Raw genomic sequence first — 14,942 nt, 5'->3', positions numbered from 1 at the left:
ATATATATATTTATATTGTCTCCCTCTCCCTCTCCTCTCCCTGGATTTTATATACAAGTTGCCAACCTCTGGTCTAACAGTGACCTGCCTGAATTTTATGCAACATAGCCATACTTCATACATCAGACAGCGAGCACCTGTACTAGCATCCCTGTACCATGGTTTATTCTTTATGTGAACATTTTGGTGAAATGTTTGCTCAGTCTTGTGATTCAGGAACCCCTGGCAGAAAGCACAGCCAGGTCCTACACTCCCTCGCACCTCTGTGAAGACTAAACTGCAGTTAAGCAAAGCAGGGTGCAAGAACAACCAAACTTTTGTATTATCTGATATTAACATAATATCAGATGATACAATACCAGAGTGTCTATTTTCTTTCCCTGTAGTATATAGTGCCATGTTTATTTAAGAATATTACTCTTGTATAAAGTCAGTTTTCACTTGAAAGTGGATGTTGCCTGTGACAAATGAAAAACAGAGACTAGACTCTTTGTACGTGTATATGTCAGCCATTATTAATGTATTAATGTATTAATGACTTAATGACTAGAAAATGGAAAGGGCATATGATGTATGCAATAGTTTTGACCACTTAGGGGTAGAGGGGGGTAGACTGATGAGATCCTCATGCTGCTCTCCCTTCCTATCAAGAAGTTCTCAGTGTTGGATGGACACCACTGTGCAATAACGAAAATACATTTTTAACACAGATCTACATGTATTGCTTGTTATGCCCAGAAATGTTAGTCTTTCTGTATATGTATGTTAGCACAGTACAAGAACGTAGCTTTTGGTAAGACATACATTGTATTTTTGATTGACAAAGCATGATAATATGATCAAAATTTTTTCATGTATGCAGGTCTAAGCAGCCATGGCTAATAAAGGCCCTTCTTATGGCATGAGCCGCGATGTCCTCTCCCGCATAGAGAAAAAGTATGATGACGAATTGGAGGCACGTCTAGTGCAGTGGATTAAGCTTCAGGCTGGTTCTGACGTAGGAGAGCCACCAGAGCAAGGAAGATATGGATTCCAGCTATGGTTGAAGAATGGAATTGTGAGTCAGAATGAGCTATAGTTCATAGTTCTTTGGTTCCGGACCACACCTGGGTACAGAAATGCTAACTGCAACCATTGTACCACTATGTCCTGAAAGCAGGTTTGAAACAATGAAAAATCCAGTACCCGTCTATTCTATAAGGGAGTATAGTCACTGGTCTTGGGTCACTAAGGAGTGTTAATCTGAGTTGTATTACAGTTTCAGTTATCTCCTTGCAGCACGTTTTAATTAGCAAATTATGCAGAAACATTTTTACCAAAAGGTTAAAGCCTGACACCAGTCATTTCTTTTTTAGGTTTGGGGACTGCGGTCAGGTGTTGCATTTTAGACAGGTTTTCATTCGTCTATGACTCCACTGAAGATATTTCAGTGGAGTCCCTGTGAAGCCCATACAGGAATGGGGAGTGTGGTTGTCACCGGGACAGAAACAGAAACATTGTCTAGAGTTCTAACCCTTCACTTACACTACTAAAAGTTTTTTTTTTATTTTCGTTGGTACCCCTGTTGCAGAGATTTCCCATTATTTCTTCCATGACAGTAAAGTAGAGAAACTGTGCTGACAGGGACCCTTCCCCTTTCACCCAAAACAAAACAGAAAGTTAAGCTGGGGTTGAGCTGTAAAATAATTTTGAGAAATAATCTCAGTAAACTCAAAGGCCAACAGAGGCATCATAGTATTTATATCACAGTATCTTTGTAGTCTACATATTCATCTTTGTCTTTTTCATAGGTTCTTTCAAAACTGATTAATAGCCTATACCCCAAAGGCTCACAGCCTATTAAGATCCCTGACCCCCCTCCCAGCATGGTCTTCAAGCAAATGGAACAGGTGGCACAGTTCCTTAAGGCATCTGAGGATTATGGAGTTGTGAAAACCGATGTGTTCCAAACCGTCGACCTGTATGAAGGTAAAGCCTGCCCACACTAAGGCCCCGTTCACATGTAGCGAATTATCGCGCGATTTCCGGCGCGATATCGCGCATTTTTGCCGCGCGATATCGCGAGAAGTCGCCGGCCAATGCTATTCAATGGAGCTGTCTTAACTCCATGTCGCGCGTCGCTCGTCGCGGTCGCAAGTCGCTTCTACCGGACCCTTTTTTCGGCGGATTTTGCGCGATTTTGCCTTTTTTCTATGGAGCCCGACGGAGAAGGTCGCGCTACCGTCGCTGGATCGGCGCTGGAACGTCGCCCCGAAAGTCGCGCTATCCCGGCCGTGCGGATCCGCTGCAAAAGGTATGTCGCTACGTATGAATGGGGTCTAAGTCACACTCCTCTGGGGGTTCACATACACTCAGAGAAGAGATGCTAGCTTGTAGATATTGGAAACATAGCCTGTACTGATGTAATGAGCTATATATGAATAGATACATATTTCTCCATGTCAATAGATTATTTATAATTCATTGAGGATCTTGTACATTAGCACACTCAATGTGCTTTATAGATGAGTTCTGGGAAACACTTGTATAGGAGGAAGATCACCAGCACTCAGAACATTTTGTCAAATCCTTGTGTTCATTTATTATGAAACAACGTCACATACTGTATATCAATATAGCCTATATTTTGGCTATATTGATATATGTGACGCTGTTTTATAATAAATGACCCCAAAGATTTGCCAAAATTTTCTGAGTGCTGGTGATCTTCCTCCTATACAAGTGTTTGCCAGAACTCATCTTATACAAGTTTGACATGCACAGCGCCATCCGTGATCATCACTGCAAGCACCCCTTTTAAATCCAAGGTTGTGAATGCTGTAAGGAGTGTAGGGGACACATTTGTACAACTTCTGGGAAACACTGATCATTTCCCTCCCAGAACACACTTTGTGCCATTGGCATAGCGTGTTAGTATAATGACTGATTACAGCCATGTGAAACAAATATATTTTCCCCACAAAAATTTATGTCGCATAGCATATTGATTTTTGGCTTTATCCATTGTAACATTTGTTTTTATTTTTTTTAAATCTATGTTGGACAAGGTACGTGAAATGCTGTACAGAAACCAAAATATACAGTAGTACAGTATATATATATATATATATATATATATATACACACACTGTACATATACAATATATGTTTGAGATATATATATATATTTTAATATTTGAAAAGGTTCCAAAGGGCCATGTCACATTAGGGGTTGCTAGAGACCACTCTACCTGCTATTAAAGCATTCCTCTCTACTTGGCCAACCAGTGAGTTGCTGCTCCTACCTTGAGTAAAGAAATGATGTACAAAGTCAGTACACATGCTCTTTAATGACTAATCCACCTCTCTTCTGCAAGATATATGCAGACTTGTCAAAAATGTGTCATTAGTATTGTATGTGAAGTTATAACATTGTGAACTGTGTCTATTAACTAAGGAAAAAACCACAATGTGTGATATGCACATCTTTATATACAAGGACTAATATCAATACACTTTAGTTAATGATGGAAATGTCTTCACAGGTAAAGATCTGGCTGCTGTGCAGAGGACAGTTTTGGCTATTGGGAGTATTGCAGTTACTAAAAATGATGGTCTGTACCAAGGAGACCCCTCCTGGTTCATGAAGTAAGCTGCGAGACTAAATTCCCAAATATTTGATAACCGTGTTGTATATCCTACATACATGACCATTGATATCTGTTTCCCCAGGAAAGCCCAGGAACACAAACGGGATTTCTCTGACGACAAGATGAAACAAGGAAAGCATGTAATTGGTTTGCAGATGGGTAGCAACCAAGGAGCCTCCCAGTCTGGCATGACAGGCTATGGCCGTCCTAGACAGATTATCAGTTAAAGTTGAAAAGGAGCCAAGAATTGTTAACCTCTTCACTGCTCTAAGAATCCCTAAACAAATCTGCAGCAACGAAAAAGGTTGAGACCAAACCTTGCTCTCCCAGCCATTCCACTATTTCCATGGCAGAGGAAACAGAAGTATAGCCATTCCAATGACAGGTATCTATCGACAAGGGATCCATCGCAAGAAACCACTTTCGCTTTGGTATCATATAAGTGGTCACTACTAACCAAAACATTTTCTTATACATTGGTTAGAAAGCCGATATATATTTTCAGTTACTGATTGAAAAATATAGTTAAACATCACACGTTTTTCTGAAACAGGGGCAGCTACTTGAGACCCTGTCTTCATTCATGACATCAGGTGGTCCCATGCTCCCTCTTGGTATATGTTCATCCCAGTAAAATGACCTGTCTTGTTCACAAACTATATCGCTTACGAGACATCTCCAGAGTGCTTCACCAACCATAGAAGGAGCAGTAGCTTCCAAATGATTAATAACCCCAAATTGTTCATCTGTATTTCATGCTTTTCTCTCTCTAGAGGATTCCCTGCTTTTAGTTCACACTTAGTAGTTTTCCTTTGTAGAAACAGATCTCCATGTAATGGCTTCTTCACAATCTTTTGCTTATCATTTCTTTGCTATTCAGCAGCATGTTTCCATTTTATCTGATAGAAGTAATGAGGTTAATTGTCACTTACATTTTCAACCCTGAAATGCTCTACTCAGTTAAATCAGTGTTTCTTATGAGGATCTATTTTTTATTCTTTGTTGGTCAAAATAAAAAAAATTCAAACCATTAACATTGCATTATGTAAATATGTTATGCTTCTTACACTGCTATGCATGGGAGTAATTCAGAAGTCCAAAAACTATCAAGAATTATGATCTTTGTTCAGGGGTGGTGATGGGTGGACCACTGTCATCTTCCATTTTCCTGGGCACTTCCATCTCCAGACTGCTCTGCATGTGCCATGTGTGTATCATGAGATGTTGCAATTCAAGTCTTCTGGTACATGCCCTGCACAAGTAGAAATGGCTGCAAGCGGGACTGATGCATGGGAATGAAAGCAGCAACGGTTAGAGAGAAAGGCAAGTCATATTTCCACATGTAGGACTTGAAGCTTCCTTTTTTCTAAAAGACTCGGTATCCAAGGTTACAGAGGCTGAGTTCTTCACATGAGCAGCCAAGGCTACAGTATCTCTCTAAAGGATATTCTTACACTTGAATTGCTTTTCAGAGAAACAGATTTCTTATCATATCTGAGCCAATTATAGGTTATAAGCGCAAATCAGGCTTGAGTAAACCCAATGACGTAAAGTGTAGCTAATGCATTTATTCTTTTATTAGCTTTGGATGGTGTTGTGAGCCGTTATTGTTGTCTGTGTCCCAGTTTGGAAGATCCACCCTCTATTTGTCCTGCTAACAACTGTCACCGGGACTGAAAAGGGAGGGACAAACCAAAATTGTTGTCCAAGTGTCACCAAAACAGGAATACAGGGGAACAGGAATAGAGGGCAACAGGAATACAGAACCGGAACAGGAATAGAGGGCAACAGGAATACAGGGGGGGCAGGAATACAGGGGGGGGCAGGATTTCAGAACCAGAACAGGAATACAGGGGAACAGGAACAAGGAACCAGAACAGGAATACAGGGGAAGAGGATTTCGGGAACAGGAACAAGGAACCAGAACAGGAATACAGGGGAAGAGGATTTCAGAACCAGAACAGGAATAAGGAACCAGAACAGGAACACAGAAGAACAGGATTACAGAACCAGAACAGGAATACAGGGGAAGAGGATTTCAGAACCAGAACAGGAAAAAGGAACCAGAACAGGAATACAGAACAGGAATACAGGGGAAAGTTTTCAATGGGGACACTTGTTCCAATGACAGCTAAGAGGGTATTCCCTTCACTGTGGAGAACTAGCTTATTGCTTCCTGTTTTAACTAAAGGACAGAAAGTGGAGGGAAATCTACCCAATGGGTCACAGATCGCAAATTAAAAAAGAAGACAAAAACTTGACGGGAGTTTTGAACCATTCCCTACTCAATCCTAAAGAAAGAAAATGCATCTTTATATTTAAAAAAAAATTCCATAGCTATTTGTCCAGTGAAACTGCATGCACGTCCATTCTGTGCGGGTTACCCAGCTATTATGAGAATGGGGCAAAATTGAATGTTCTTGGGGTATTTTGTCTGCTGGTTGAATGTTCCTGCGAATAACATAAATCAGCTTGCCGTCACTTGAAGATGAAATGAGCACTAGTATATTATGAACAGTCCTGTCAATTCCGATAACACCGGTATTACTGTATGTAGATACATTAGCCACAGAAGTGCTATAATAATCCCATAGCCTGGGGCTGATAATTGCCTTTGGCAGATAGAAACTGTTACAAAACATAAAAAGTAAAACCACTCACTGCTTTGATGATCTGTGGCAGTATTTTTCCAACTTAATACAAACACCTATAACCCCACCCCTCCCCAAAGTCTAATACTGGAATGCTGGCCACTAAGGGAATGTTAGATTTGGGCTAACAATAATAAGAGTAATATCCTATAATTTCCTATGCACCTCGGCTCCATCTAGTGGCCACAATGCGCTGCGAATCTCACTCAAATAGCTGTTTGCTATGCAGACATTTATAAATCAACCCCTTAGAGTACATGGTTCTTATTAGTATGTAATATTTGTATTCCATACTTGTGTAAGTAGATTGCAATACTTCTAAAGGCAAGTCTTATAAAAACAACAACAGTAAAAGCCAAACCAAAAACAGAAGTATCAGCTCATTTCAAACTTCATAATATGGATACTACAAACTAGCTGAACAACTAACTGCTCCAAAATGACCGAGTCCTTTCATATCCTTCCGGGATGAGATAAGTCCACATGCACAGCCCATGAGCACCACTCACCTCATCACAAGGGTCCTCAGACAGACTTGTATTTAAGAGGAAGAGAAGGCGAGTGTTTAGTTCTGTTACTGAGTGCTAATCACTAAGATCACTAGATCTAACTCTGGTGCCTATTGGATTGCACAATCATATCAAGACCCAACTGCTGTAACAGGTAAGACTATGAAAATAAAAATCATTAGTACAATGTTGTTGGCTGGCCACCATGGGGACTCTGATGTAAGAGGGGACTCGGGGGATTCTGATGTAAGGGAGGGACTCTGATATAAGGATAAAACAGTAGAAAGGCATCATGGCACACTCACAAACCAGCATGTAAAACAACTTGTCTCACCACTAAGGACAATGACAGAGGTTTGGATACACGTCTTCTGCAGAGGATGTGAAAGCCGCACTGCCGCGCCAAGGCACCTCTTATAGTGCGGTCCTAACTCTAAACTATGAGAGTCTCCATCTTGGAGCACATGGGGGCAGAAGTTTAGAGTTAGGACCGCACTATAAGAGGTGCCTTGGCGCGGCAGTGCGGCTTTCACATCCTCTGCAGAAGACGTGTATCCAAACCTCTGTCATTGTCCTTAGTGGTGAGACAAGTTGTTTTACATGCTGGTTTGTGAGTGTGCCATGATGCCTTTCTACTGTTTTACTGTTCAAAGCCCATTTCGTGTGCACCTTACTGTATAACTGGTAACAAATTGTTGAGTGCGTTTGTCGTTTGTTTTGCTTGTCTGATATAAGGATGACTCCGAGGTAAGGGTGAGCTCTGATGTATGGGGGAACTCAGGATTCTGATGTAAGGGGGGCACTGGGGATTCAATGCAAAGTCCCTCCCTTACATCAGAGTCCTCAGAGCTCACCCTTCCATCAGAATCCCCTGAGTCCTCTCTTACATCAGAGTCCCCATGGTGGCCAGCCAACAACATTGTAACTGCATATCTAATTTTGTAACTTTCGTTGGACATAAAACAATTAAGGGGTTAGTCTTCCCAAAAGTGATTTCAGTGATAGCTGTTTGGTGTAGTTTCCTGCTACGTATATCTCTTGGCAACTCTGGCACAGAGATATTCCTGGTATACTTCAAAGCTATGTTTTTGCCCATCTTGGAGTTTTAGGGGGTTCCTTCCCACCTTGAGGTGTTTCCAGCCTGCCTGAAGTACTCTCCATAAAATATAATCAATTAAAATTCCTCCCGGGGGAGTAAAAGCTGTCACAAATCTGCAGGGCTGGGTGCTCACTGTAGGACTGGGAACACATGACTTGCTCCTATAGGCAGATGCTTATCTACAGAAAATAGCACCTATGGCAAGCACTGAAATTGTGCCCGTCTACAAAAACTGACACCCATATTTAAGATAGCTTTACCATAATATTAACTCAAAAATACAAGTCAGACTCGCATCAGAGACTCCCCTTACATCAGAGTCCCCAGTGCCCCATTTACATCACAATCCTGAGTTTCCCCATACATCAGAGCTCCCCTTACCTCGGAGTCATCCTTATATCAGAGCCATCAGAGCTTGCCCTTCCATCAGAATCCCAAGTCCCCTCTTACATCAGAGTCCTCATAGACCACCCACTACATCAGATTCTGTAAGGGGGGCTCTGATGTAAAGGGAGGGACTCAGTGCCCAGAGGTCCCCCTTGCATCACTGGGGACCCAGATGTAAGGGGGGGGCTTAGTGTCCAGAGTCCCCCTTTACATCAGAGTTCCCCCTTATATCAGAGTCCTCAGAGACCCCTTTACATCAGAGTCCTATGTACTCAGCTGTAAGGGGGGATGCTGAGAACCCCCCTTTACATCAGACTTCCCAGAGTTCTTCCTTATGTGTGCCTAGCTCACCTACTTGGAAACAGTAAAATCAGGAGTATTATAAGAAGCGTGTACATATTCATAAAAGTAGATAAACACCCAATTACACTCCTATATTCCAGTGCATTGTGGTAACAGTATCGTATGAACAAGCCCTTATACCATCACACTGTGTATCACAGATATTGCCATCTTTTTAAAATGAGTCAATACGTTTCAGGAGGCGGGTGGCCAGCCAAACACCTCACAGCACTGAATGCTGGGAAGGGTGGAGACTGGGGAGGCAGAAAGTCATTGGTTGATGCTAGCATGCCAGGCGGTCTTATGTGGTGTTCTCTTACAAATCCCATGAGGCATTGGAAGATTCTCACAGCCACAGACATGACTCGGGGGGAGAGAGATGCATCATGGGATTTGTAACTTCACCACAGCTGGAGGGCCAGACTTTGGCTTCTCCTGCTCTGGGGACTATAATGCCAGTCTGACTTGCATTTTTGAGTTAATATTATGGTAAAGTTATCTAAAATATGGATGTGTTTTAGGAAGGGGGCACAATTTCAGTGCTTGACATAGGCGGTATTTTCTGTAGATATACCTCTGGACTTCCGGTAACCTCTAACTACTTAAGTTTCAGGTTCAAAGAAAAGTACTTAAAAAGGACAATAAGGAATTGTTCATAAAAATGTAGAATTCCAAACATTTAGGACTTAAAGTGGAAGTACATCTATTCAGATTCTTACTCAAGTCCAAATGTCACAGTTTCTCTTCAATATAATTCATAAATGACAAAATAAAACAGCTTTATAATAAAGGAGAACTATGGGGTTAGGGCTTTTCCCTATAGTTCTCCTAAGGCTAATGGGAGGACACAAACTAGCGTCCTCCCATCACCCAAATCTCAGTATATATCGAGCTGCAGCTCCCGGTATACTGAGACGCCACAACTGGAACGGATCCCGGCAATTCTGTCTGGATCCGCCCAGCGGCGTGAGTGACAGCTGGCTCTGCCTATCTAGAGACAGAGCCAGCTGTACCTCCCCTCCCCCGTCCGTTCCGCCAGTCAGCGCTGGAGGATCGGAGCGGGGGAATCCCTGCAACGATATGTGTTCGCTCACTTCCCAATCTATTGAGCCGACGTGTGACAGTTTCATCGTCACACGTCGGCTAGAACTATGATGCAGAGTGATTTTCACTCACCTCATAATTCTCCTTTAAAAGGGAGAAACCTAGTCAACGTATTAATAGTGAATTATCCATGTAAAGGAAAGTAGTCATATTGCTGCATATCCTATTCATATCTGCACACAACTGCAAACGGCATGTTATGTTCCCTCCACTCATTAGACCTGATGAAGAGGCTTGGATGATCTGTGACATATCTTCAACATTACAGAACCATCATTACAATTGAATGCGTCTACTAGTTAATGGCAGTTCAGCCGCACGCCTAAGCTACCCAACCTGTCCCGAAAGTGGTCATATTTGGTCGGTAGAATTCCTTTCTTACCAAGCCTCATCCATTTTATTTTAGAAAAGAGTCAAAAAGCTGCTGCCTTTGACGCCATGATACGTTACCTGTATAAATGGTGTGTAATCTGGCTAGTGATACATGTATTTACCGCAGCACAAAACACAGTAGCACATTTTCTTTGTACAACTATAAATAGCTAATTGGAACATGGTAAGTCAACACTCCTCTTTCCGATTTGTACAGAAGACAAGGAAACAAGATTTGTTCATGTAAAACATTTTATTGCTGTTAAAATAACATTTTCAGCAAGCGATTCATTTTCATCAGGAACACACGGAAATTCTTCTCCAACAGTCAAACAAAATAATAAATTAAGTCGCTTGTGTAAAGCTCTCAGCATATATTAGGTTTCATGTTACTTTGTGAAACATTTTCATTTCTATTTCCATTTAATTATCTGGTAAATTGGATCTCAGTGAAGGTAAAAGCTCCAGCATGGACAGTAGATCAGGGCATAACGGCATATACTCTAGAATGGGGTTCAACCAATGTCAGCGCTCCACTGTCTAGGGATCCTTAAAAAACCCCATTGCCAATAGGATGCAACAATTTGTTTACAATCAACACAAATATTTCAGTATAGCCGATTTCTCAAAGCTGAACTCCAGGCAAAAACAATGACATTTAAACATGTTCCTCAAACCAAAGGATATAACTCTACTATGCTTTTACCAAATGATTTTGCACACACATATTACCTTCCAGAAGCATGGTGACATCACCATTGGGCTGTACATAGCCTGTGAAGAGCTGTGAGAGGAACTCAACAGGTCCATCCACTACAGTTCTTCCAGAAAGGTACAGGAGGGGGCGGATACAAGACCAGTCACTCTGCACAAAGAGGGAGCAGCAGTGACTGGTCTTTATAGGAGGAAACTTTTGCATAGAGGCAAAGTACAGACATTGTTTCATGTTGGATTACTGCACAGGTCTGGAAGGACAAGGGACACCACGATTCAAGTAAGAATGTGCATATATATTTGGACAATATTTGTTTAGCCTGGATTTTAGTTTTAAATGTTTGAACAGAGTGAAGAAGTTCTAACTACTATGGCTGATGTTAAGCAGCCAAGGTGAAGCAACCACTCACCCTAATTGGTGTCGCTCCATTGCTGGCCTCGAATGCTGCGCTATCTTACTCGCTAGTGAGAGAGCAGCTATGGAGTAACATCTTGCAGGTTCAGGCAGCGAGAGAGTGACTCTATAGGTAAAAAGTAACTGGTCTCTTAGGGATTCTGTCCCTAGCAAGTTTTTAGTCCCTATTATGACCATAAAGTGAGGGAAATATTTCCATATGGGGCAAAAAAACCTATAACAACCAAACCGAAGTTTCAACCCTTTCTCATGCCATCCAAAACTAAAAGAAATCTTTTATCTAAAATACATTCCAAATCAACAAAGTACCTTCCTATGTGTGTGCACATGCTTTGTAAGTTCTAAATACATGTTAAAGGGACCTTGACACGTCCACCAAAGTGCATAAACTGACATTACAACTCATTCCCTTTGTGTCTGGGGAGGGCCCTGGATCCTGCACCCATGTTTTAACCAGGGCCTCAACTACTCTACAAGTAGAGACTAAGCCTTACCTTCTCATGGGACTAAGCCCCAGCCCGGGTGTTTCACTGTCAAACGCCAGAACCTCAGTGGCCAATAGAGGCTCTACCATTTAATAGCTGAATGTTGGAAATGAGCAAGGCTTGACCTCGATTCGGAGAGAACTTGTGGCCTTATGTATAGCCTGGGCCTAGGAACTAGAGTCTTCAACATGTACAAAGGAACAGGTCTGAAAACAAGTGTAGGTTCTTCCTGGTAACACAGGTTCCCTGTATGCTACTAGTAATGTTAATTTATACACTTTAGTGCAGTGGTCCTCAACCTGTTCAACCTCAGGACCCACATTTGTCCTTGGCCATTAAGTCACGACCCAAATCGCACTGCAGAGGAATGCACGGAATTAAGGCACACACTACAAAACATTTTTAAGGTCCACCCAGTTTCCCTTCTTTACAAGGACTGGGGTCCTGTTTGGGCTGCTGTGCTGTAACGGAGCTCCATCCATACGTGCATTGCTTGTACAGCTCCCTTGCGGGCCCTGTAGAGGTGTCGGGAGCCAGAATGTGATGTCACTCTGGTCCAGTCACCTCTACAAGACACGTGTATTGCTGTACAAGCAATGCACGTATGGATGGAGCTCGCTCGCGGTCATAGCCACCATATCATCCCACCTCAAGCTGATGCTCAGCGCCGGGCAGCTTATTTTGAATGGCTGCTTGGCGTTAGACCTGACAGTGCTGTGCTAGGTAGGGGGACAGAGGAGCTCTCACCTAGAAAAGTAGAAGGCATGCGGCGACCCAATGAACATGAGTTTGCGACCCACTTCTGGGTCACGACCCACCAGTTGAGAACCAAGGCTTTAGTGGGTGAAAGTCACTTTTAATGTGAATTTCCTTAGAAAGGTTTTGGAATTTTAGTCTAAAAAGTCTCGATGAAAATGTCTATAGTGCAATAGAATTCACTGTAACCATGTTTTAGAAAAATCTGGTCTACAATATTCACTGGCAACTATTTTAGAAAGTTAAATCTCGTTGCTCTCTGATGTGTCCATCGTCTAAGTCCCAGAAAAGATCCCTATATTGCAGCCAGTAGTACAAGAATACATTTACTGAGAGCCTGGCATGGTATTCACTTCACACACACACCTCAGCAGCAGTGAACTGAAGTTCAGGTATATGAACGGGAAGGCTGAATTACTATGGCAAAGAACAGCGTCCACAAAGCAGAAACCCACAGCAACCAATCCATACCAACGCTTTCATTGATTTTTTTCTCTTCCTTATTAAATAAGCCTAAAACCAGCTCATATAAAGTGCTCTGGGAATTAAAACAGCTTCTGGGACATCTGAAAACAATACATCTTATTTTAAATAGCTGCTCAAAACAACAGAATCATGTTTGGGTTGTCCTCAAAACCAAACCAATAGCAATTAAACGAGTACATCCTATACGGTTTTTAAAATATCACAGCAAAATATCTCACAGCTCCTAAGCACAGTAATCTAAATGACGGCTGACAGCAGAGATTGTGCACTGTGTGATCACAGTGACAGTGTATGACTGTTGTATGTAACACAGTACTTTGCCAGTCTTCGGCCACCAAAGAAAATGAACAGGGTGAAGAGTTTGGAGAAGGCAATCTAGGACAACATAGCTGATCTGGAAAGTGATCTGAATCGGAGAATGTTTCCAGCTCAGCTATGTTGTCCTAGATTGTTCACTTCTCCTGCCTTCTCCAAACTCTTCACCCTTCTGTGAATTTTGAAGGGGCCGAAGCAAATCCGGATCGATCACAGCTAAGCATGCGATACCAAAGTACATGCTTCAGGGATGCACAATCTAAAAAATGGTTTTGTAAGGAAGCTCCTGTGGACAGGCAAGTAACAGAAGAGATGACAATGTGTCAGGGAGCAGAAAGTATATATGGTGGCAGAGGGTATTATGAAGCCATAACATTTTTGGTTTACAAAGATGGCAGTATAGGTAACTCTTTGGTGGCCTAGGAATTGTGCACAGACTTTCATATTGCCGTTTCCAAGATATAAAGGTCCAATATACAAAACATTTTTGCAACGATTTTACTACATTTCTCTTTAATAAGTTGCAATCATAACCCAGTGTACCGAGCAGGATCAAGTCTAGCTGCCATAACATTCTGTTTTTTTTAAACTAATTTCCTATTTGTTTTTGCTCTGGCGCCTTTACTGATACTACCAGACCATTGCACCGTCAGATTTGGTTGCTCCTAGACCACAAGCAGCAATCCCTTGGTTGGTACCCCTGCATAACATATACTTTGTATCCTGGGTAAACGCAGTAGCAGTAAGGGTGGGAAAACAGGTAAAGACGATAACAGATCTGTTAATAACATGAGAGATTATAATTAAGTGAGATGGACTGCCTTGCGACGAATGTCTGTATTTATGATACTAATTTATAGATGAGCAGGCTTTGTTTATGTAGTTTGAATGATGTTAAATGGGCAGCACGTTGCCAGGTACTTACTCTAAAGTTTACTGATAGATTACAATCAGTAATGTCTAGATTAATGCTAAAATTCCCACTATATTACATATAATATTTAATGTTCAATAATAAATATATTTTAAGGACAGGTTTACTTCACCGTGTCAACAGTGCCAGTATGCAACACATTTATCATTGTGAGAAAAAGCTTGTATGCCCTTAGGAATGTTTAGATTGTGGCATAAATGGCTCCTTACATTTACATAGGCCAAAGTAACATATCATTACTTAATAAGCCATTCATACATTTTTGCATTGCCATTTGCTGATTGAAACAATCAACAGAAGGCAATTGGAGTCAGGCATTCTCATTAATAAGTCTCGAGGTTCAGCCGATTCAGATGCGAGTTTGACCTTCTCTGCCATGTAAAAAATGGTTACCGGTTCTTTAGAGTAAAATGATTGAAGTACACTATGGCCAATCAAAAGAGATTTTAGAGGACCTCAGAAGAACTGTTGAAGCTAATTAGACAGGGAAGGGTAATATAAAGGGACTTAAATAGAGGTTTGGGTGTTGCTTCAAAAACCAGTGCACAAATCATATAGTCCTCAACACAAGAGACATAGAGCCCTACAACAGGAGCAAGGGATCTGTAGATCATTCCTATTCATGATAATTCCCACAACTACTATTCTTCCAAAAACTTACCTCAAGTTTGATAAAGACCAACCGAATGCTGAACAGTACTACTAGAACAATTTTATGTGAACATGTGAACCAAAGCCTGAGCT

At 41.6% G+C, this 14,942-nt stretch overlaps 1 protein-coding gene across 1 annotated transcript in view; it reads left to right on the top strand.

The window, feature by feature from the left end:
- TAGLN (transgelin) overlaps positions 1–4,042 on the top strand; it is a 14,693-nt gene extending 10,651 nt beyond the window's left edge. The window contains exons 2-5 of the mRNA XM_018568639.1: positions 863–1,057; positions 1,791–1,968; positions 3,525–3,627; positions 3,712–4,042. Coding sequence (XP_018424141.1) covers positions 875–1,057; positions 1,791–1,968; positions 3,525–3,627; positions 3,712–3,856 — 609 coding nt within the window. The 5' untranslated portion in view covers positions 863–874 and the 3' untranslated portion in view covers positions 3,857–4,042. The remainder of the gene's footprint in view (positions 1–862; positions 1,058–1,790; positions 1,969–3,524; positions 3,628–3,711) is intronic.
- Positions 4,043–14,942: the final 10,900 nt, after the last annotated feature.

This window comes from Nanorana parkeri, unplaced genomic scaffold, assembly GCF_000935625.1.
Source record: "Nanorana parkeri isolate BGI_ZX_2015 unplaced genomic scaffold, ASM93562v1 scaffold1222, whole genome shotgun sequence".
NCBI classification, from domain to species: domain Eukaryota; kingdom Metazoa; phylum Chordata; class Amphibia; order Anura; family Dicroglossidae; genus Nanorana; species Nanorana parkeri.
This window is presented reverse-complemented; position numbering and strand designations above follow the sequence as displayed.